Source organism: Protopterus annectens, chromosome 5.part0, assembly GCF_019279795.1.
Source record: "Protopterus annectens isolate FY-2018-M chromosome 5.part0, PAN1.0, whole genome shotgun sequence".
Lineage (NCBI taxonomy): Eukaryota > Metazoa > Chordata > Ceratodontiformes > Protopteridae > Protopterus > Protopterus annectens.
The window spans coordinates 738,027,720-738,053,003 of NC_056735.1; the positions used below are offsets into that span (position 1 = coordinate 738,027,720).

At 43.2% G+C, this 25,284-nt stretch overlaps 1 protein-coding gene across 2 annotated transcripts in view; it reads left to right on the top strand.

Annotated features, from left to right (window-relative positions):
• The window catches only part of DYNC2H1 (dynein cytoplasmic 2 heavy chain 1), a 6,555,988-nt gene that overhangs the window by 6,490,733 nt on the left and 39,971 nt on the right, over positions 1 to 25,284 (top strand). For both annotated transcript variants that reach the window (XM_044072582.1, XM_044072581.1), the window contains one exon: positions 23,100 to 23,216. In XM_044072582.1, the coding sequence (XP_043928517.1) occupies positions 23,100 to 23,216 (117 nt within the window). The remainder of the gene's footprint in view (positions 1 to 23,099; positions 23,217 to 25,284) is intronic.

Here is a 25,284-nt window from a genome sequence, read left to right on the forward strand (position 1 = left end):
ATCCTAGTATTAACAAATTTCATTTCTAAAATCTTGATTTAGGCAAGCATTCCTGCATTTGTGGAGTCAGTATGTTTGTGTATTTTGCCTGTATGGTGTCAGGTTTATTTTATTATTTTATCTGATTAGGGAAGAGTTTATGTAGTTGTTGATTAGGAAAGAGTACTGATGGTGATAACTTTTGATGATGAGGGAAAGGTGGTGATAGATCAGATAACCTTTTTAATACTACCTTATTCCTTATTAGTAGGAGATCTTGCTAATAAGTATGTTACATTCAGTCATGTATAGATAACAATGGACATTGATAAAGGGGTTTCATAAAAAAATGTGTATCTGATCTGAATTATATCATCCTATGCATGCATCATTATTTATCACCACAGCATCCATATTATCAGTTAAGAAAACTCTGGCAAATTCAAATTAAAGTTAAAACAAAACATTGACACTTTTAAGTCAAAAACATGCACCAAAGCAACACCACCGAACATAATTCATCAGTATAATATAATTAAAAGGAAAAAGAAACTAAAATAAATATTGTACCACAGCTAGCCAATCATGAAATATTATCAACAAATCTGACCCATAGCTAATACACTATGTGACATCCCTCCTCTGGGCCAGTAATCAAGGGGCCTGAATCTTCACCACTGATACCGGTGAGGGACGTTCACTTGGAACAAAAAAATAGATAAACACAATATTTCCAGATGCAGCTCTCTGCATCAAGCACAGTTTCACTTAAGAGCACATAGGGAACATACTCAGTTCAGAGTCTGGGTTTCCCTCGCTCTCAGATCCCCATTAAGACTACTCACTGGCACAGCTATAGAGATGAGTCCTCAGCCGAGTGTCCAAGCCAAGTCTTCCACCACTGTCTCTGTGAACCAGTGCTCTGTGTCCCTGCTCCAAGTAGCTGACACACACTCTCTCTCTGAGATTTGGTTTTCACAAACACACACACACACCCACCCACCCCTGGGAATGGCTGGCACAGATTTACTAGCTATGCCCCCTTCTGCCCAGACTATAGGGTAGTTACACTGCCACCAGACACTCCAAAGACAGCTACTCTAAGGCTGTTACATGGTACCCAATTATACTGAGTGAAATTAATATTCATATAAATGATAGTGGCTGACTAAAGCAGTAAGGCTTTCAGGAGTGGCCACAGATTCACCAAATAGGTATGAGTACTCTCAAAGGTTAAAATAGTCTCTAAAGGACCAGCCGCAATGAAAAGTTTAAATATGTTTAATAATAAATAATAAAAGAACATGAAAATACTATTTAAAATAAACACCATAATTTCACTCACAGGGAATATTAAAATAACACAGATGAATAGATTCACTCAGATACAGAAAAACAGTACTTACTAATCTCACTATATTTTCCTGACTGATCTAAAGGATTACTATTCCTTGGTCACTTACTAGAGCAGGGCAAGGTGAAGTAGGTGAGGGGTCCTTCTTTGTCAGGTTCCAAAAACAGAGTGCAGTGAAACTTCAGTCTCTTCTGGTATTAAAATATTATTACAGGGCTGGCTTACAGAATGACATCACACACATCTGGTCATATGACTCCTGGTTCTTATACTACCCTTTGGCTAGAAGCTGCCAGGATTTAGCACATATGTGTCAATAGTATAAACAGACATAGAGCTTCAATAAGATCTGTTGCTGCTTCGCTTTGGAAGTCGTAAAACTATTTCAAATGTCTACCTTTCCAGAGTAGCAATTAGTTCACTGTTAAAGACAATACAGAAGGCTTCCTAGTACTTGTTTTCCCAGACATTTCATCTCTGGCTGTAATCAGAACTGCAAGACACAATATTTATGGCCTAAATTCTACCTACAACTACCCCTTAATGTTGCTGTACTATACTTTAATAACACCTTCCTTCACATACTTAGTACACTAGCGCCCATTCATATGAAAAGAGTCAAAAAGAACTCATAACCATGGCTCTCTAAGGAATGTAAACACCTGATGAAGCAAAGGGACCTAGCCTGGTCAACCTGGAAACAAAACAAAAATGAACAAAATCATGTTAATTTCAAAATACTACATAACAAAGTGACAAAACTAATCAACTGAGATAAGAAGTCATATTATTCCCAGCTTCAACTCCAGCACAAAATCAACCCCAGTAAATTTTTGCACTCCATATCTTCTCTACTCAACCTTGGAAGAAATGGAGAGCATACACCATCAACTTATACCCCTCCATCACAAATAGCCGAAAACTTTAACAAGCACGTCATAAAATCAATTTCAGACCTACTAACACCCCTAATGATGGACACCCACACCCTTTAACCTATTGAGACACTGACCCCAGGCCTTCAACTATGTATTACCCTGTCATTACTAACCCCCTACTCAATAAAATGTCATACAAACCCCATTCTCATTTCAGCCCATACCCACTGACACCATTAAGAAACTACTACAAAAACTAAAACCCTGCTCTACTTCAGCTGACAGTCTCCCTCCATACTGCCTCAAACTGGCTGCTAACTTAGTCACCTACCCAATCAGTTTCCTTATAAATAGTTCTTTATCTGAATCAGAAGTACCTACCATATGGAAACAATCTCACATCACCCCCATCCACAAAGGAGGCAACTCTTTTGATCCATCCAGTTTCTGTCCTATGTCCATCTTGTCACCCATATCCAAAATTCTCGAGAGAGGTATCCATCAGCAGGTAATGCAGTATCTATTACAAAACCATCTTTTAACCAAAACCCATCATGGCTTTTGACCTAGCCACAGCAGAGCTATAGCCCTATTATCTTTTACAGACACCGTGAACAAAGCCAGAGATGCAGGATGCTGTACAGCCTCAGTATTCCTTGATTTCTCCAAGGCCTTTGACACAGTGTCTCACCCCTTACTTTTGAACACAGTATCTAACTTAGGCTTCTCACATATCACAGTAAAATGGTTTCAGAGCTACCTCAAGGATCGTAAACAAGCAGTGAAATGGTCCAACAAACTCTCACCCTTTCTCCACAGCCCTACTGAAGTCTCCCAAGGCACCATCCTAGGACCCCTACTCTTCATCATTTTTCACAAACAATCTTCACACCGCCTCTCACCCTGTGACCCTCATTCAGTACGCTGATGATTCCACCATAATTTGCACTGCTCAATCACTACCAAAACTACTCTCAAAAACTCAACAATCCTTTACAGCAGTCAAATCCTGGCTAAGAAATGCCCATCTCTTTCTTAATCCAAAGAAGACAAAACTAGTACTCTTTCATCCCAAAAAACACCTCCCCTGTCACTGACCATTTCAACATCCTTGCATCTGACAACACTGTCATAGAAATAGTGCAGGAAACCAAACTTCTATGTGTTATCATTGACAGTAAACCTTCATTTGACCCCCCCCCATATACAGCAAAATGTAAAGAAACCTCATAAAAACTGGGACTCTTCTATAGAAACAAACAATGTTAAGTTGTCTATCTCGCCTTCATTCTTGCTGGTTAGGTTCGGAGCTGATCCTCTGCTCCGACTCGGCCATCTTCAATAGCTCGAGAACTGTTTACTGGCTTGAGGCTGCCCTATATCCCATGATGCCTGGCGCTAGTTACCCAGATCTCCTTTGCCGCTTCAGACAGCGAGGTTGTCTTACTGGCTCAGGCTCGTGTACTTTTTTGTATTATTCTATTTTTCACTAGAATTTATCCCTTATTAGTGTACTTAATTCCTTAAATTGTACTATTACCCTAGCTAGATTCTTTAAATAGTATCTATCACCCTTGTTTTTTATTGAAAACTCATTTTACTTAGAGAGTTTTCCCCACCCCTCCCTTCCTTTTTGCGGTAGCCATTTAAATTAGAGGCTAACCCTCTTTTTGTCTTTCTCTAGTTTAAAAAAAAAAAAGTTTTTAGTAGTAGTAGACTTATTTGGTGTGTGTTAGCTGTATAGTTTAATTAGTCATACCTGCTAACTTGTTTTTTCTTGTGGTGTGTGTGTGTGAGTGTTTTACCTTGGTGTGTGTGTGTAAACATGTCCAAGGATTCTAAAGTGTCCGGATTCAAGAAGTGTGACTCATGCTGTCAGAAGATGTCTCTGACAGATGGTCACACTTCTTGTGTCTACTGTCTGGGGGCGGTGCACCTGCAGGACTCTTGTTCGGTTTGTCATGCTTTCAGCCCAAGAGTCCTGCAGGAGCGCAAAAATAAGTTAATACTCCGGGGTTTGCTCAAGCCCTAGGATTCACCGGCCAAGGTTCAGCCTGCGAAATCCTCCAAGCCACCTAAGTCTTCGGCTCCCAGTTCTGAGCCATCGCTGGGTGAAACTCCACCATCCACCTCTGCTCCTGCTGGAGCCAATGTGCCTCCCTCCCAATTGGCTCCAACAGGTACTTCGAAGCCGTCTGAGAGTCGAAAGAGATCTAGGTCTCCCTCCTTGGAGTCGATATGCTCGGCTCCACGGTCACCTCTGCTCCAATCGGAGCACAGTCATAGGTCCTCTCACTCTTCTCGGTCCTGTAGACTTTCAGATCAGGACTTGGAGAGAGTGGTCAGTAGGCTGCTGAAATCGCAGGCCCTAGCGAAAATGTTGTCCAGCCCCCCTCATCAGGTGTCGGCTCCGTCCACTTCTGCAGAGATTCCTCCTCCGACTCCTCTCTTGAGATCAGAGCCGGAGTTTGTTGGGGTTCGACTCGTGGAACCGTCGGCTCCGATTCCTTCTCCTTCGGTTTTGTCCTCGGCTCCGATCCCTTACATGGTACCATCCTTGGAGGGATCTGGGCGCCGAGACTCCCTTGTCAGCTCCAAGGGGGTGAGTGGCATTGGACCCTTGTCCGACCCCGTTCTCCCCCTCGGAGCTTCGGCGCAGATGAGCTCGGCTCCTACATCGGCCTCGGAACCGCCCCCTCGGTGCAGAGAGGAATTCCAATTTCTTTGGAGCTGGAGTCTTCTCTGTGTCTGGGCGGGGGCGCCTTCGAGGTCATGACGAGTGTGCTGGCCCCCGAGTCAGTCCCACGGTCAACCCCATCGGCTCCTCCCCCTATGGTGCCTGCGTTTGCCTCTGCCCCTCCTACAGACCCCAAGCGTGGGGAACCAGTGCTCCAGATCACCCCCTTGGGTGTTTCTTCCTCTTCCGAGGCCTCCCCTGATCACTCAGAGGAGCCACCTTTTAAGAGGAAGTGCAAGAGGAAGCACGTTGATTCTCCTGAGTCTGTCACATCAGATACTGACTTAGAGGATTCGGAAGGGTCCCCGAGATCCCCCTCTGAAGATGTCTCCTTTTCAGACATTTTGGAAATGCTTAGGCAGAGGGGGACTGGAATACCCTAGCCCCTTCCGAGGATGAGTCGGTATTCCGGGACGCATTTGGATGTTCTTCGTGTTTCACTGTTGCAGTCCTAACTGTAGGGTGTTCCTGCCGGCAGGCAGCCCGAGGTCGGCCAGAATCCCAAAGTCTGGGTCCGGCGTCGGCTGTAAAAGCTAGTACCCTGACGTCAGTACGCTTTGGTACATAGCCCTCAGCTGACGCCATCTTCTCCAGTCTTTCTTGCCGTGCGGTGGAAAGCAGCTCGCAAGTCGTTGGTTGGCGATTTTCGAACAGCGTATTTGGTTGTTGTCGGTCCGAAGTTCTTACTTCTCTTCTCAAAGCTAAGTACCTGTTGGGGAATCTTTTTCTTGTTCCTCCGATGTCAGAAAAAGTTAATAATTGTATAGCGTGTGGGAAACAAATACCTCATAAAGATTTCCACTCTTACTGTCTACCTTGCTTAGGCCCTGACCACGACGTTTCTTGTTGTCTGTTCTGTGCCAGGTTCAACTCTCGTACTATCAAGCGCAGGTACGATTGGGCTTTAAATTATTTTGGCAGACGCTTCAATTATAGAATGTCGTCGGACACTACCGGAGTTCAAAAGAAGCGCAAAGACAAAGACAGGCCTCCGAGGTCCAAACAGGACTCGTTGCAGCTGGAGCCAGCGTCCGGTTCGGCTGTCGTCAGTGAGGCGCTTTTGCAGCCCTGTCGTCCGCCACTTCTGAACCGATGGCCGATACGGACTCCCATGGGGAGCCATCAAGGCCCACTATTTTAACTGCTGCAGGACCTTCGGACGTCGCTCCTTCAGATGGGTCCGGAACCGCTGTGCAGGTACCGGCTTCTGAGGGGTTTTCAGGCCTACTCACATCACTATTTCAAAGGCAAAGGCAAAGACAAAGACTCCTGTTAAGTCTAAAGTTCCAGCTCAAGCTGCTTCTGAATCCACTCCCAGGACACAAAAGCAATTATTGAGGATGGCTGAAGATTTGCTTACAATGATTAGGGGTTCTCACCCCCCTCCTGGGAAAAGGCCTCGACAGGATGTTACTCTGGATTCCTCTGACCAGGCTTCTGTATCTTCTGTTTCTTCCTCAGATCAGGACTATTCCTTTCCTCCTTATGAGGATTCGGATGCTGAGGACTCTTTACCCTCGGCCTCTCCGCCTGAGGATTTTTCTTTGGGGAAACCTTGCATGAGATGAGGGAACATTTTCATTGGGAAGGACAGGAGTATTCTGCTTCCAAGAAGAGGCTTAGAGAATTTCTTCTTCTTCCTCAGCATAGGCCTTTAGCTATCCCTCCTGTTTTGGACATTGTAGATGATGCTTTTCTGAGGCTAATTTGAATCCTGATTCCATGCCTCCTGCTCCTTCTAAGCCTGATAGATTTTATAGGGTTCCTGACTCTCATTTATTTTTATTTAAAACCCTTCTGGATCCTGAAACTATTTCTCAGGGCTCTAAGGCTGCTAAGGTTGCTACTTCTAAAAATCCTATTCCCTCTGAGAAGGATTCTCGTGCTTTAGACAGGTGGGGAAAAAAGGTATATACTTCTGCTACCCTGTCTGTAAGGGCTTTAAATTGTCAGTTTCATATGTTTAAATATCAGCAATTTCTTTTGTCTGTTTTAAAGCAAAAGCTTGCTTCCCTACCTGCTTGTGCAGAGGATAAGGAACTTCAGGATGTTTTGCATGCTACTGAACAGGTGAACAAGCATAGCTTACATTGTGGTTTTGATGCTTTGGATGCTTCTTGCAGGGCTGCAGCCTCGGGTAATGTTATTAGGAGACATGCCTGGCTTCGTGAACAAAGTTTACCTGAACAGGTTAAGGCTAAGTTATTAGATGCCCCTGTTCAACATGATGTTCTTTTTGGATCCAAGGCTGAGGAAGTTATTAAAAAGATGGAAGAAAAGGCAAAGTCTATGCAGACTGTAAAAGATTTCTTGCAAGTTCAGCCTCCTAGATTTTCCAGGAATTGGCCCTCTAAAAATTGGTCCTTTCCCACGTCTGACAGGCCTCAAAGGGGAAGATATAGGCGCTCCAGAGGTCGTGGTCAAGGCCAGGCCCCTTACAGATCTAGACAATGGACTGCTTCTTCACCTAGAAGGGGAGAAGACAGATCCCAATCTCAAAGAAAGCAAACTCAATGACTCTCTCGGTTGGGCTTCAGGACCCCTTCACCTGGATGCCCCTCTCGGAGGAAAACTGTCTCTTTTTTACAGAAATTGGACTCATATTACCCAGGACAGATGGGTATTGGACGTGATTTTAAAAGGTTACAAATTCCACTTTCACACTTTGCCAAGGGCTCATGGTTGGCCAGATCTGCCAAAACATCAATGGTCAGAGGCCTTAATTCAAGTGGATGCTCTTCTGGCCATAGAGCCTGTTCCACTCTCGGAGATGGGAAAAGGTTTTTATTCAAGACTGTTTCTGGTTCCCAGGAAACTAAACTCATGGAGACCTATTCTGGACCTTTCTGTGTTAAACACCTTTTTGGAAATTCCAAAATTCAAGATGCTTACTCTGCAGCAACTAACTCCAATGCTCTCTCAGGACGCCTGGATGGTGACATTGGACTTAAAGGAAGCCTATTCACATATTCCCATCAGGCAAGAACGCAGGAAATTCCTCAGGTTCAAGGCAGGTTCGAGGCACTTTCAATTCTCTGTTCTGCCCTTTGGTTTATCTACTGCACCCAGAGTCTTCACCAAGTGCCTGGCACCAGTAGTGGCTTACTGTAGACTTCAGGGGATCCAGATTTACCCCTATTTGGACGACTGCCTTATTCAGGCAGACAGCAAAGAACTTCTGCTTCAACATCTGGACTTTGTTCAACGTCTTCTCCTCCTACTGGGATTCTCAGTGAACATAAAAAAGTCACATTTGATCCCTTCTCAACAAATGGTATTCTTGGGAGCCCTTTTAAATACAACCTTACAAAGGGCCTTCCTCACTCCAGAAAAACAAACTCAGCTGGCTTCTACTTTCAACACCTTAGCAACTCTATCTCAGCTCACTGCAAGGAAATTCCTGCAGGCTCTGGGCTACATGGCTTCCTGCATTCTGTTGATTCCAAACGCAAGGCTTCACATGAGAAAGCTTCAATGGTATCTGAAAAGTGTATGGTCACAGCATTACCACGATCTGGATATTCTGATTCCTCTGATCCCCTGCCTTCAGAGGGAGTTCCTCTGGTGGTCCAGGGCATGCACTTTAAACGAAGGAAAACCTTTTCGTCTTCCTCAGCCTACTCAAATCCTAACCACGGACGCCTCGGATTATGCTTGGGGAGAACATTTTCTAGACAATTGCCAGCAGGGAACCTGGACAAAAGACCATCTTCACTGGCACATCAATCTGAAGGAAATGTTGGCAGTTCAAAATGCCCTTCTAGCCTTCAAAAACCTTTTACAACCAGGGCCTCTGCTAATCCGCACAGACAATACCATGGTCATGTGGTACATCAACAAGCAGGGGGGTTCTCATTCATACCCCCTTTGCAGACTAGCTATGACTTTATGGGACACAGCTCTAAATTTGAATCTACATCTCCAGGCTCAATTCCTTCCAGGGAAACAGAATCTCTTAGCAGACAGCCTGAGCAGAAACATTTCAGATCCTCACGAATGGATGCTAGACACCAACTTATTCAACAGGATTACTGCAGTTTGGGGATGTCCCCAGATAGATCTGTTTGCATCCCATCTCAATCATCAGCTGCCTCGTTTTTGCACCAGGGCCTTCCACAAAACAGCTTGGAGAGTGGATGCCCTGTCCTTCAGCTGGAGAAGTCTTTCAGGATATGCCTTCCCTCCTCTTCCTCTACTACCTCGGGTATTACTGAAGATAAAACAGGACAAGCCCAACTTTCTCATCCTGATTGCTCCAAATTGGCCTCGACAGTTTTGGTATCCAACTTTAAAGCACCTGTTCTTGGAGCCTCCTTGGATTCTACCTCTGAACCCTTCGCTTCTGTCCCAGCATCAGGGTCATTTACTACATCCCAATCTCAAGACCCTTTGCCTAGCAGCTTGGCTCTTCAAAGGAATTTGATTTCCTCTAGTCTTCCCAAACAAGTTTTGGATGTTCTTTTGGAAGCTAGACGGCCTAGCACTAGGAAATCCTATGCCTCTAAATGGAAGAGGTTTTGTATTTGGATGCAAGACCGAGGTTCGGATCCTCTGGTTCTTGATATCTCTTCTATTTTGCTTTACCTTTCGGAACTTTTATTTAAAGGACTATCCTTTTCCTCCATTAAGATTCATGCTTCTGCTATTTCTGCGCATTTCAGTTCTGATCCTCCTGTTTTTTTCCCATCCTTTGGTAAAGCAATTCTTGAGAGGGGCTAAAAATTTGCGGCCTCCCAGGACCCCTCCTGTTCCTGCCTGGGATCTTAATTATGTTTTAGAAAAACTTACTTTGCCTCCTTTTGAGCCTGCTGCATCTTCAGATATTAAGTTTTTATCTTGGAAGACTGTTCTTTTATTAGCATTGACCTCTGCCAGAAGGGTCTCAGAGTTGCAAGCTCTCTTGGCTGTGGAACCATACCTTATTTTCCATCAGGACAGAGTATCCTTGAGGACCAATCCTACTTTCATGCCTAAGGTGATTTCGAAAGTGGCTTTAAATCAGACAATTCACCTTCCTACTTTCTTTCCAAATCCTCAAAATAAAGGGGAAAGGATTTTGCATTCATTAGATGTGCACAGACAGTTACGATTTTACCTGAACAGGACTAAAGAGTTCAGAAAGTCTAATCAATTGTTTGTTTCTTTTGCTTCCAGTTCTCTTGGAAAACCTATTTCTAAACAAACTATTTCCAAATGGATTGCTTGTGGAATTAGATTTTGTTACACTCATCATGGGAAGCAATTTCCAGGTACCATTAGAAGTCATTCTACTAGAGCAGCTGCCACTTCTACAGCTTTCCTCAGAGGAGTCCCTACCAAGGATATCTTGGAAGCTGCCACTTGGAGTTCTGTGCATACTTTTTCCAAGCACTACAATCTCCCTCTGTTTTCTAAGACCAGGGCAGGCTTTGCCTCTGCTGTTTTGCAGGGTATTCTTGCCTCCCCTTCTTCTATCTAAAACCTCCTCCCCGTTTACACTGCTTTGGGATTCCACCCTACAGTTAGGACTGCAACAGTGAAACACGAAGAACATAGTACAGTTGTGTACACCTACCATAAATGTAGATGTTCGAGTGTCTTCACTGTTGCAGTCGGGGTTTCCCTCCCTCCTATCCCCTCTTTTTTCTCCCTTTTCCCTTTTTGTGGTGTATTTGTGTTTCCTTGTTGGATTCATTTTTGGTTTATTGGGGACTTCTGACATCTGGGGCAAGAAAGGCTGGAGAAGATGGCGTCGGCTGAGGGCTATGTACCAAAGCGTACTGACGTCAGGGTACTAGCTTTTACAGCTGACGCCGGACCCAGACTTTGGGATTCTGGCCGACCTCGGGCTGCCTGCCGGCAGGAACACCCTACAGTTAGGACTGCAACAGTGAAGACACTCGAACATCTACATTTATGGTAGGTGTACACAACTGTACTTTCCCGACATTCCACCTCCTGGGTGTCTTCGCCTTTCGACCCACTTATGTCTGTGGTGGCTCAGAAGGCATGGTCAGCTCCAGACACAGTGGAACCAACCCCCACGTGACCTGCTAAATTTATAACTGCACGTCAGGACAAACAGTTTTTGACTAAGGGCGTACCTGTTGATGCCATGGTGGCAGCAGCAGCCACAAAGAAGGAGTTGGCAGAAACCTCCTGATCTGTCCATCCCCCTAACAAGGAGTCTAGGACTATGGACAGATATGGGAAGCGAATGTTTGCTTCAGCGACCTTCTCCATGAGGTCTCTGAATTATTTGTGCTATTTTACCCACCTTCAGAGGGATCTCCTTAAAGAGCTTGGAGATACCCTCCAAGATCCATCAGCTGAGGGTGCTCAAGCTAAGGTGGCCTCTCAGCTGGCGACTCTGAATTCAGATGTTAACTCCTTCATGAGGCTCATTTCTTATGCAGCCGATGGTGTGAGTAGAGCCGCAGGCATAGGCGTTGCCCTTAGGAGGCACGCATGGATGCGGCTATGTAATTTTGCGGAGCCCTTCAGAGCGTCTTTCAGTAATACCCCCTTTGATGGTTCCGCTCTCTTCGGATCACAGGTGAACACCCTAACCAGGTGTGAACAAGAAGGCAAGACTCTCTCTGCTGTGGGAGTCCATTTTTCCACTCCTTCTAGACCATACCCCAAAGGTCAGAAGAGTGGAAAGATGTGGTTCTGGAAACCCCAGGGAGCCTTGCCTGACACACGTGGTGAGTTCCCCTCCAGGGGCAGAGGAGGGAACAATAACAGACGCCGCCCTCGTGGCAGAGGGGGTCCACAGAACCAGGGCAGCAGAGAATCCTTCTCTGAGAAGCCTTTTCAGCATCCCTGAAGGGTTGCCCGGCTGCCCGCCTCTGGAGGCAGTTGGGGGAAGGCTCTCACTGTACTCCAAAGACTGGCAAGACCTAACTCAAGACAAGTGGGTACAGTCAATCATATCCGGAGGTTACAGAATTCCCTTTGCTCAACCCCCGTTACAGTCAAACAAGTCCCTTCCAGATGTTCCACCCAATCTAAGGGAACAAGCAGCCATAGAGATTTCAAAGCTGCTACACAAAAGAGTCATCCAGGAAGTCCCGGCAGACCAGCTTGGATCAGGAACTTACTCAAGGTTCTTTTTGGTACCAAAAAAGACAAGGGACTGGAGACCCATTCTGGATCTCAACAGATTAAACAGATCTGTACAAAGAACAAAGTTTCAGATGGTCACGCTACAGTCCATTCTACCCTTCCTGGGTCAGGACAATTGGATGTGCTCTATAGATCTTCAGGATGCGTACTACCACATCAAGATGCACAGGCACTTCAGAAGATTCCTTTGCTTCCGGCTGGGGGACAGTCACTATCAGTTCAGAGCTCTGCCCTTTCGTCTCACCACAGCCCCCAGGGTGTTCACCAAATGCATGGCAGTGGTTACGGCTCACCTGAGACATCAGGGATTCCAGGTGTTTCCATATCTAGATGACTGGCTCCTCACTGCTTCCACCAAGCATCACCTCCTGCAAGCCAGAGACTACACTATCAAAACTTGTTCCAGGATAGGTATCACAATAAATTTCGAAAATTCTGCATTGTTGCCCTGTCAGCATATCACTTATATAGGCGCAAATCGAAATACCAGGAACATGTTTGCGAACCTTCCACCAGACAGGGTATTATTAATCCGCCAACAAGTACAGATTTTATTAACATGCAGAACGATTCAAGTCAAGTTCGTCCTCCGAACACTGGGTTCCATGGCATCAGCAATTCTTCTTTTTCCCCTGGCCTGCTTTAACATGAGAATCCTCCAGTGGCTTCTTTTCACACAGTGGTCCTTCCAACAGCTTCCCATGTCTCACAAGATTATGATCACAGAAGCATGCAAGAAGCACCTCGCTTGGTGGATGGTCTCCCCATCAGTGTCCCAGGGCAGACCATTTGTGCTACCCCCTCCAGTCACCACAGTGACCACTGACGCCTCCCTGATAGGGTGGGGGGGCATTATCAGTGCAGGACAGTCCAAGGCACCTGGCAGCCTCACGTGTACCATTTGCATATAAATGTCTTGGAGATGATAGCCGTGCTTTTAGCATTGCAAGCCCTTCAGGACTCTCTCCCTCCCGAGACCATTGCAATTCAAACGGACAATATGTCAGTGGTGTGGTACATCAACAAGCAGGGCGGAACTAGGTCCTATCCTCTATGTCAAGAAGCACTCAGACTCTGTCAGAGGGCTATCTCTTCCCAATGTTTTCTGATCGCAACGCACATCCCTGGGAGTTCCAGCGTCATCGCAGACAGGCTCAGCAGAGCAATTCTCATGCCTCACGAGTGGTCTTTGAATCAGGTAATTGCAGAACAAATCTTTCGCAAATGGGGTCAGCCTTGCTGCGACCTGTTCGCCACACCTTTCAACAGCAAGTGCAGCAATTTCTTCTCCCTCCTTCCACTTCCCGGCCACTCCCCCAGAGACGCTGTAGTCCACGATTGGCCTCAGGGACTTCTTTACGCTTTTTCTCCGTTTCCCCTAATACCCAAACTCATACAGAGAGCAACTGCTTTGGGTTGCAAAATGATCCTCATTGCCCCTTACTGGCCTCGACAGATATGGTTCCCATTCCTACATCATTATCTTCTCGAGCAGCCTTGGATTCTGGATTCTATTCCATATCTACCGATTCATCAGTCAGGCAGAGTGCATCGATCCCTTCAAACACTCCAGCTCACAGCTTGGTTGCTCCACTTCCAACCTTAGCCAGGCTTCCTAATATTTCCTCCTCTGTGCAGGAAATTATCTCATCGCACAAATCCACAACTAGGAAAACTTACGCTACTAAGTGGAAACATTTTTCTTGCTGGGCAGATGCTAGGAATATAAATCCCTTTTCAGCCCCTGTCCACAAGACTCTGGAATTTTTAGCGGAACTCTTCCATTCTAGTTCCACTTCTGCTACAATCAGGGTTCAGTTAGCTGCCATTTTGAATTTTCACATTGGGTTGTCTTGTAATAACATCATGTCTCATAAGCTGTGTAAAGCCTTCCTCAAAGGAACCACTCTGCTTAGGCCCCCAGTGAGGGATCCCCCACCTCCGTGGGATCTAAACTTGGTGCTAGCTTCCCTAATCTTGCCACCTTTTGAACCTGCAGCATCTTGCTCCATTAAGTTTTTATCCTGGAAGACTCTCTTTCTGGTAGCTATTACTTCTGCCAGACGTGTTTCGGAGCTTCAGGCTCTATGTACTCGTCCCCCATACTTAGTTTTCCATAACAATAGGGTCACTCTAAGGACCAATCCTTCCTTCCTTCCTAAGGTCTGTACACAAAATAATTTGAATCAGTCCATAGACCTTCCTGTGTTCTTTCCTAATCACACCAATAACGCAGAATATAAATTGCACCAGTTGGATGTTCACAGACAGCTGCTTTTTTATTCGCATAGGACAAAGGACATCAGGAAATCCGACCAACTCTTCATTTCCTATGCTGTTCTGAGTCAGGCAGAATTTTTTTTTTTCCCGCCCTCCCACCCATTTAAGTTGTCTTGTTAAATACCACTGTCTTTCTAGTTGCCCGCCTCTTATGTTAATCTGACCATATATTTCATTTCTCTCTACTTTCACTGGCTTATGTGAGTAATCACAAAATCATCATTTTTGAAATCCCACCCCTTCAATTATTTAAATTTATTGGCCATCCTACAGTATTTTATAGTACCAAAATACAAAAGTGACCACCCCTTTCAATCCATCTTGCTGTTTTAAAAATAGTAACTCTCCACTAAACCTTAACTTTTTAAACAGGTAAAACTCAAGTTACGTACTTTCACATCTAACTTCTCTAGTGCACACTGCAGAGTGCATTCTTTTCAATCTTACCTTTAAGCATCCCTGTGATTTGCACTTTCTCTAATACCTGCTGGAAAGCACTAGGAAGCCTTAAACTCATACAAACACTGAACTCTCCTTGTTAACAAGGAGAAATTAATAGTAGGCACTAAACAGCCTATAATTGCAAAGTACCTTGCTAAGGAAACAGCTCCTATACTTTACAAAGAAAAAAAGCCCCAAACCAAGCATGTCCAAGGGTCAGCTTCCGGTGATTTCTCCTGTCCACCTGGTGAATCTGGGCATACTGGGGCAATGCAGCAATTGCCTCGTACACAGACAACCCTCTCCTCCTACCACCCAACACTACAACCTGTGAGAGATGCACTTACATAGCCAAAATGGAAGCAAAGCTCTCTCCACCCAAGATTGTGCTAAACAGTCAAGAGGAGAAGGTTAACACCCACACTACATCTCAAGCAACACATAGCCCTTCTAAACCCGCACCACCAACACCCACATATAGCAACACTAAATCCACATATGCAGAGGCCCTTAACTGTAACCTGCCCAAGCAACAAAGACCTCTGAAGCTGAAACGCAAACAAACACCAATCACAACCAATGTGTCACATAGTTCACAACACCAGTGTGCCACCCAGCAACAGCCCCTAAGGCAAGACAATGTACCTAACACTTTAGTCATAGGTGACTCTATAGTCCGGCACACTGATGTCCCTCTCACCAGGTTGAATAAGGAGAAAATTACAGTCAGCTACCTGTCGGGTGCCAGGATCCGCCACATAACGCATGAACTCAAGTCACTCCACAACAAGTACAAATATGACTGTCATTGTCCATGTTGGAGTGAATGACTTGAGACGTACCTCCCTGGACTACATGAAAAGAGACATGGAAGAGCTCTCGGATCATGTGGCCCAGGCAGGTATGACCCTAGCCCTGAGTAGCATCCTGCCTTCGCCCAGAATGATACCACAATATAAGGATAAAATTATTGACTTCAACAATTGGCTAAGCTTATGGTGTCATTCAAAGGGGATCCAGTATCTGTCTGCCTGGGATGACATGATTGACAGACCACGATGCTTTGCCAGAGATGGTCTGCACCTGTCGCCCTGGGATTCAGGTTACTGGCTAAGGCTCTTGCCACCCTATAGTGCCTTTTTAGGCAAACTTCAAAGGACAAAACCACCACCGTAACAGGTACAAGCATGCAAAATCTGAAGGTAATGCTACTCAATGCTAGAAGTCTAAACCTCAAAATGCACTCTCTTGAGGCACTCCTAAAATGGAGAACATCGATATTTGTGCAGTAACTTGAGACCTGGTTCAAGGCTCCAGAGAGCACCCCTGCAATACCAGGCTACAACTCTTACCACACTTTTCAGCCACCAAACCAGGACCGAAACACTAAAGGTGGAGGAGTGTCAATATTCACCAAGGATATTCACACCACCAGGCTAGTTGGCCAACACAATGTGTCTGAAATTCTCCAAGTGCAACTAACACTAGGTAAGACTGCAATCCAAATTGTAGCTTGCTACAGATCCCCACCATACCCCAAGATTCTCACTACACCTTTCTAAATATACTGGAAAATATTAAGATAGAACCAAACACCCTAATACTGGGTGATTTTAACTACCCTGCCATTAACTGGGAAAACTACTCATGTCCCAACACCTTTGCAACGGTTCTTGGAATTCATAAATTCCAATGCCCTGGATCAACTAATCCATAGTCCCACCAGGGGCTCCAATATCCTAGACCTGGTCATTACCAACATGGGAAATCAATGCTCCATACCTATGGTCACCCCTCGTTAGTCAGGTCTGACCATAAGCTAATCACCCTTAACATCCACATCCCACCCCACCCCCCAGTAAAGAAACCACCATAAAAAACTTCTTCAAAGCCAACTTCATGCTACTCAAGTCAGAAGTGACAAACTTCATAACACCCATGCAGACGGGAACTGAAAGTTCAACTGCTGAATCCTACACTAAGGCACTGTACGAGCACATCCACTCATGCATGAATCGTGCCATCCCAAATAGAACCAAAATGCTTTCCTCCAAAAAGACCAAGAGAATCTTGTGGTCCCCTGGCATATACGAACTTTACAACAAAAGGAAGAAACTTTTGCAGAAAAGAGGAAAATCCCAGGATGCAAAACTCCCTTACTAGCCTCAGTAAGAAACTGAGATGCCTCATAAAATCCTCCAAAGCTAGTTACGAAAATAAAATTGCCAAAGATTCCAAAGACAACCACAAAGCATTCTATAACTATGTCAAGAATCTAAATGGCAATGCTCAGATCTGCTCTGAGCTAAAACAGAATGGCATTAAATATACTGATCCAAAGGATATTGCCAATATCCTGGCAGATCGATTCAGTGCCAACTTCACCCCCCTAAATGGCCCATCTCAATACCGGAAGATTGCCAAATTCCAGTAATAACGGCCACACAGGTACAAAACGCACTCTCTAAAGCCAAGAATACAGCATCCATGGGACCAGATGACATCCCGGGCTGTGTACTACATGAACTACAATATGAACTGGCACCTGACCTAAGTGTCATGTTTAATCATAGCCTCACCTCATGTTTCGTGCCCACTGAGTGGCGCAGAGCTACAGTTATCCCAATCCACAAGGGGGGATCCACCTTGGATCCCGGAAACTACCGTCCCATCAGTCTGACAAGCCTTATCTGCAAGGCCATGGAGCGTATTATCATGGAACTTATAAACAAAGACATTGGCAACCTTCAGACACTGGACCCCACCCAGTTTGGGTTTGTGAAGGGCCGATCTTGTCTCCTGAACCTGATTGACTTCTTTGAATCAGTCTCCAGAGCCATGGACAAGGGTAAGGTGGTCCACACAGCCTATCTAGACCTTGCCAAGGCCTTTGACACCATCCCCACTCTGGAATCATAGATAAACTTACTAAGTTGGGCATTAATCCCTATGTCACCCAATGGGTTGCTAAATGGCTTACTGATAGAACCCACACTGTAAAAGTAGCCGACTCCAAATCCAGCTCCAGACAAGTGACAAGTGGAGTACCTCAGGGTTCAGTCCTGGGGCCGCTCTTGTTTGGCATCTACTTCTCTGAAGTACAGGTCAACACTAAGGGACTCTGGTTAACAAAGTTTGCAGATGACTGCAAACTGGGAGCCATTATTGAATCCCCAAATGATGTGGATACTCTACAAAAGGGCCTTACAGAAACAGATGCTTGGTGCCAGAGCCATGGGCTCAAGCTCAATGCCAAGAAATATATTGTTATCCCCTTTGGGAAAAAACATGTATCCATGAATTACCATATAGGTGTCAGTACACTAAACACAGAAAGTGTGATAAGAGACTTAGGGACACAGGTGGACAGTGGTCTCACCTTCGATAACCACATCGCCACAACAGTCAGGAAATCCTTCTATGTGGCACACCTCATCACGAAGGGCTTTTCATCCAGAAAAAATGAGGTCATTGTCCCACTGTACTCATCCCTCATTAGACCTATTATAGAATACAACCCCATTTGGTATGTACCTCTCAAGACATCTGCAACAACTGGAAAGGCCTCAGAAATACCTCACTAAAAGAATCACAGGCCTAAAGCAGATGCCCTACGCTGACCGCCTTAAAAAACTCCAGCTATACTCTGTCACATATCGTCTACTCAGAGGCGATCTCTGCTTAATATACAAGGCCATGTCAAACCCAGAGCTGTTGGACATGCTACACTTAAAGAAATCCCAATCCCTCAGAGCTACACGCTCCAGGGATCTAAACCTTGTCATCACAATAAACAAAACGTGCTGGAGGGATAGGTTCCTGACCCAGAGACTCCCCAGACTCTGGAATAGATTGCCCATACTTGTCAAGCAGAGTGCCTCTTTGGACCTCTTCAAGAGGAACCTTGACGATTGGATGGGAGAAAGGAAATTCACCCCAGGGATCACGTCAGTCGCCCTGCTAGACAGGGGTACAGGAAAGTAAATAATGTGGGAAGAAATAGCCAGGGAATTGTTATGGCTAGGCTTGTATAGGCCCTAGGGCTGATAGCCTAGTACCAACCTATGAACCTATGAACCTGAGGGCAGACAGGGCCTTCCGATCTCAAAGGTAACATTATCTAGGTGGTTGTCTCACATTATTTCATTCATTTACCAGCTGAGAAACAAAAATTATCTACCAAACCTAAAGGCCACTCTACTAGGGCACTGGCTACCTCGGTGGCCTTCCAATCTAGGTTACCCATGGAATCTATCTGTGCAGCTGCTACGTGGGCTAACCCACGTACCTTCATTTCTCATTACAAATTAGACATTGCTTCCAGGAACAGGGCTGATTTTGGTTCCACTGTTCTGAAGATTCTGTTCCATTGAGCCACCCAGGATAGTAGGTGCTAGGGACGCTGTCCCAACCAGCAAGAATGAAGGCGAGATAGACAACTTAACATAAAGAAGTTATGTACCGACCATGACGTTCCATGTTAGTTGTCTTCTTCTCGCCTTCTTTCTTGCGTCCCACCCTCCATCCCCCTACCCTCGTGGATCGAGAGGAGCTCCCTTTTCCAGGTTTCATTGGCTGAACCTTCTCTGGTTGTCCTTTTCTGCTTAGATAGCTTTACAGTTGGGCTCCAGGGGGCTTCTAGGACAGAATTCTTCCTTAGTTATTTCTGGAATAGCTTTTTCAAACGAGATCTGGGTAACTAGCACCAGGCATCATGGGATATAGGGTAGCCTCAAGCCAGTAAACAGCTCCTGAGCTATTGAAGATGGCCGAGTCGGAGCCGAGGATCGGCTCCGAATCCAACCAGCAAGAAAGAAGGCGAGAAGAAGACAACTAACATGGAACGTTATGGTAGGTACATAACTTCTTTTTTCTTTACTGCAGCAACCAAGACTATCCTTGCAAAAACATTTTTACTTCCCTCCCTTCTTTTTGGTGCCCCTATCTTAACTAACTTACGAAATTCTACCCCAAGCAAGTTGGAACAGGTGCTACAACAAAGTTGCAAAGTTTGCCCAAACTCTAAATATCACATACACCACTGTAAACCACTCCTAGAATTAAACTGGCTTGAACTACCCAACCAACTTGCCTTTATTCGGCTATCCACCTTGCACAACCTTATTTTCAAGCCTACTGCCTGCCCTGCACTAGCCAATCTAGTCGCACCTTACACACCAAATCGATCCCTATGATCAGAAGATAGAAATCTCTTAACTATCTCAAAACCCACAAGAAAACCTGGTCACTCTCTGTATTCATACTCTGTTTCTGTATATTGGAATTCTCTCCCTCTAGCTACCAGGTCTATGCCTGGCTTAACCCATTTCAAACCCTCTTTAAAAAATCATCTCAAAAATACATGGCTCTGCTCCCGCATAAAGCCTGCCTAATGCTCAGGTCTTCCTCTTTTGTCACATTTCAATATGTCACAGACTGCAAGATCCTATAGCTCTTCTAACTCCTTCTCTGCTTCTAAACCTAATCTACTGCTCAGGCTTTATTGCTTCTATTCTTCTTAACTCTCTCTCTCCCTATATATCTGCATCACTAATTTTCTGGCTGCTATTTTCCTAACTGAAACTAACATTCTATTTTGCAAGTACTGTAACAGTCAATGTCACACATTGCACTACCTCTATACTACTTTTTTGGACACTGTCTACATCATGTATGATGAGAATGACTATTATCATCTGTTAATTGTATAGAATTGTCTAGATGTGTAGTAATATATTACAACATCTTGTAGCAGTTTGTTCTTTTAACTAATTTTTTGTGTAGTATTTCTAATGCAATTTTTATTGTATTGGAGTATACTGTATTTGTATTGTACTGTATGTTGAGCTTTTTTCTCTGGGCCTCTGTTGAAAACAGGTTCTGTAGACCCAGTTAGACCACCCCAGTAAACAAATATCAAATGAATAAATAATTTAAGTAATTTAATTTCTTACTATTTTTCAAAGTTAGCTGGACTGAGATTAACCTCTTCTCTTCCAGTATCCGCTGTTAAAACATATACATTTAATCGGTCACAATATACTGTTGGTACATTTTTAACACAAACAGCTTTACAAATGCATTTTCTACACAAGCATCTGTACAAATCAGTTTGATATACAAATGACATATAATTCTTTACAAAATTCCAGCTAGCTGTGCTGGCATATGTTACAGATCCACTGCCCTACTTTTCTTGGTATAGCTGGCAATATCTCACATCGCCACACACTAAAGCAAATAATTTCAAAGTACCTAAGAAGTAAACTGCATAATTAAGAGATTTTAACCCCAGCCCTCATAACACTGTAGTGACAATGTAGCAAAACTAAATAAAATACAAAAACATCTCAAAACTAGATCAAAGTACCACCCACAGCATATATCATTCATACAAATCTGTGTAATGTCCTATTTAGTAAGCAACCTATGGACTTATCATTATCATGTATCTCACTGAAGTAAATTGGTAAGAATAATCCTAAGTTAAGGAAACCTAAAAATGGATAAATGCAATATGTTTGGTCGTCTTTGTGTGATACCTGATATATCTTGTAAGTTTAAGCAACCTGTCTCATCAGAAAAAGTGGTTCTCAAAACTTGCAATAAAAGACATTTTGAGTATCACTCTCAAGTTACCCATGCATTCTATGCCTCTGTGTTTCTATTGATATATTTTATATATGTAGTCATCTCTCAGGAGTGCAGATACCAACTTTTCACTGCACTGCCTGCATTTCTCACAGGATAATTATCTATCCAGTTATCAAGTTAATGTAGAATTTATAAAGGTGTTTAAAAGTAAGCTACCTGTAACCTAGTTGCCCTTCTCTTTTGCTGGCTTCTTCTTTGAATGGACTGCAAATTATCAAGCGTCAGTGGCTGAACAGGTAACGCAGATGTATTTCATGCTGGAAGATTAAATGGCCGTGGGTTCAATTTTCACACCAGATGCTTAGATTTGTTTTCCAATAATGATAATGCAGTGCAGTATAAGGAGGATACTGAACACCTGAGTATAGCATCCTTTAGGTGAGATGTTAAATCATGGTCCCGTATACCAGAGTAGGTGGTAATTTAGGTGGATGTAAGAGATCCCACTGTACTTATTGAAAAAAAGAGGGAAAATTCCCTCATACCCTGACCAAATTTCCCATAATCAGCATGAATGCCACCTGAGGTGTCCCAAGAAAAAAGGCCGCTGGCTTAGTGAGACTAAACTGGTCAACAAAGTGTAAATAGATATTCACGTTGCTATAGTTATGATATTGTTATAAGAGACACAGAGTAAAGCTTTCTAGACGTATGCATAGGGTCACTTTATAAAAATAATTGCTGTTACTAGTTTGAATGACATCAATGTTCACATCAGTAGAACATCTCTGCCTTTTACATTCTTTGTTCCCTGCCTTTATAAAACAACCCAGTAACTGCACAGATAAAGTAAGTATCAGTGAGTCTTGGTTTTCTGAATCAAAACTAATTTGTTTCCCTTTTTTTGACTAAAGGTGTCTGTTAGAGTACTCTTAAACTGCTTGACAGTGTTTGTTTCATAACAGGTTATTTTGTTGTATAGTAACATTTCTTAAAAGTGACGTGCTGATATTTAATGTCAGTTTTAAATATCTACAGTACTATGTCTACTTTATAAGAGTTAAAGTTTAATTTGTGCAGTAGTGTACTGGTGTAATACATTACTTTATTAAGGGAGATTGTTCACTAATTTTTTTTTTGACTAGAGCAGCTACTTTATAATTTAATTATTTTTCATTCCCTTACTGTACTTCATAGTAGTTATATCATTCAATCATGTGTAGCATTCACTTGTTTCCACTTCTGTGCAAGTTTGTACTCAGATGGGTACCAATTCCTTCTTTCAGTATGGTTCACAACTTCCCTGTTCCTTAATAAGTCATTAAAGAAATTTCAAGATGAGTTGCTGATATCTTTATACATGATCTGCACATCATTCATTCACTGTAGTTACTGTAAAGAAAGAGTAAAATTTCTGTCAGTTTTATATCAGCTGACCTTTAGTTAGTGTGTCAACTGTGTACTTGCATGTTGCCTCTGTAATTGCCTTAGTGGGACACATTCAACACAGATGTGTTCCTGTTTACCAAATTGAGCTGCTTAGGTAGCTCTGTTTATATAGTATGTTCTCATTTTATAGCATTATATTGCTTCTGTTAATAGTTACTGTTATTTTAATTCATAACCATATCAGAGAGGGCCTCTTTGTATCCAGCTTAAAGCCTAAAGTAATCAGTTCTGACATTTCAGTTGCATGGCTAGTTTAATATTTTATGTGCTTCTTTGACAGATCGGTGGTCTGCAACTAGAAGGCTGTAGCTTTGATGGAAACCAGCTTTCAGCAAACCAGCACGACTCTCCCAGTGTGTCATCAGTGCTCCCTTGTTACATGGCCTGGATTGCACAGGTACTGAATTATTTAGGGCTTCAAACCTTTAAGTGCTATTATGTACTTCATATGGTGTGGTGACTTGCTGACATGATCTGCTTGACTTCTTTCTAAAAAAAATGCTGTTTCTTTCAGTAGACAAGGCCTAATCAGTTGATGGCCGGGCTGTAAAATGTTATTCCAGACAAGGTTTTTAGACAGATAATGGAATGTGATCCTTTTCTGTCTGGTAGGTAAATGTTCAACCATATTTATGGTTATCTTTAGCAACTTGAACATTAACACCATTTTGAATGACTTTGATAGTAATTCAGTGTTATAAAAAGGCAGAAAGAAGCATTGTCCTTTTGTCATTGCAGTACTACCAATAAGGTTATTTCTGTGCATGTTGCATTCATGTAAAGACTGCTGGCACGTGGCTACTACTTCACTTTTTAATGAATGGAAGTCCTTGACATTACTAAAATACATTTACATGCGTGAACCAAAAATAAAAAAAAGGTTGGTTGGCAGTACTTTTTTCCCTGAAGCCCTCAGACCATTTAGTTTTTGCTCTGTAGGTCTGCCTTTCACAGACTTTGGAGCAGTTCATATGGTGGTGTTTTACTGTTTGTTTCTAACTTTTTTGACAGTGTTTTTTATTTCCAGAATATGGATGCTTTGCAGTGAAGTCATCATACCAATCTGGTTTACCATTGCACTGACTGCCACTGTGCTTTTGCCACCCTGTAGATGGTTTCTGCTCCATATCATGTTGCATTTTAATCATAATCATTGAATAGAAATAGAAGTAACCAAACACTTAGTCACAGTCCTCAAACAGATTGGTCATTCAAGTGATTCTTGCTTAGCTTCTGAGTAGAATATACTCTCAGAAGTGCAGCATTTTTAGTTACTTAATTTCATCCCTTTATTTCATATTATCTTCTTTTGTTAAAAGTAATAAAATACAAAAAATGATAATATGGTATGGAGTGCATTCGGCTAGTGAATTGAAGATTTATGGAATATAATGATATGCAGTTTGGAGGCAGCAATTTTGCAGAGCGACATCTTTACCAACTTGCCAGCTAGTATACATTGCATATACAAGTAAGCTTCAAATACTTATTTATTTATTTGGTTAATTGTTTATCTACATATGTATTTTTGTATATTATTGTTTGTTTACCATGATAGTGCTCTGATCAACCATTTTCAGACACAACCCAAGTGAGTAAATAACAGAAAAAGTATAATTTAAAAGCAAATGCATGAGTAAATCACAGTGAAAGTGTAACATAAATAAAAAAAAACAAAAGTAAAGTAACAGCATTTCAGAGAGAGAGAGATGTACTGTGGGGTGCATACTAGTACATATTGTCATTTATTTGAAAATGCATTCACAGCACAGCCATAGAGATGAATTGACTTGGTAGAAGGCACTGTGCTTAGCATTCCAAAAACAAGCCACTACTCTGCGACACAGGCAGACTTAAACATGCACAGAAAAAATACATTTTTGCATACATGCGTGTGTGTGTGTGTGTGTGTGTTCATACACACACACATATGCCATAGTGGTATCAAATAAAGCAGACGTAGCTAGTCCATATAATAAAATTTACAGACTTTTCTTTTACACAGGTGAAATAACAGTGCTAGTCTCTCATATCAGTTTTGATCATCCTAAGATGATTTCACACAGCTTCCTTCTGTCTGGATTCTTAACAGAAAATGTCCAGACTACTTCAGATTCTTTCAGATTGTCTCTTGTTTGTAATAGCATACTCCCCAAAACCACTGTTCAAGGCACAAACTCCCATTGCATCAAGAAGCCAACTTCTCTGATTACCAAAACCATGGTTCTCATTTTTTGTATACTGAGCTATAAGATCATTGCTTGTTAACAGAGCTATAGGTGGGACCCTTCCTAACAAATATAAGAAATGTATACCTGGTGCTTGAAAGAAAGGGAAGCATAACATTTACAAAACACCCTCTCTATGTGTTTCACTATTTACAACTGTCTTCTTCTTCTTTCAGCCAGTTAGGGGTCACCACAATTGGCAGTGGAGTTTTACAGTGTCGAGTTGCCAACCCGGCG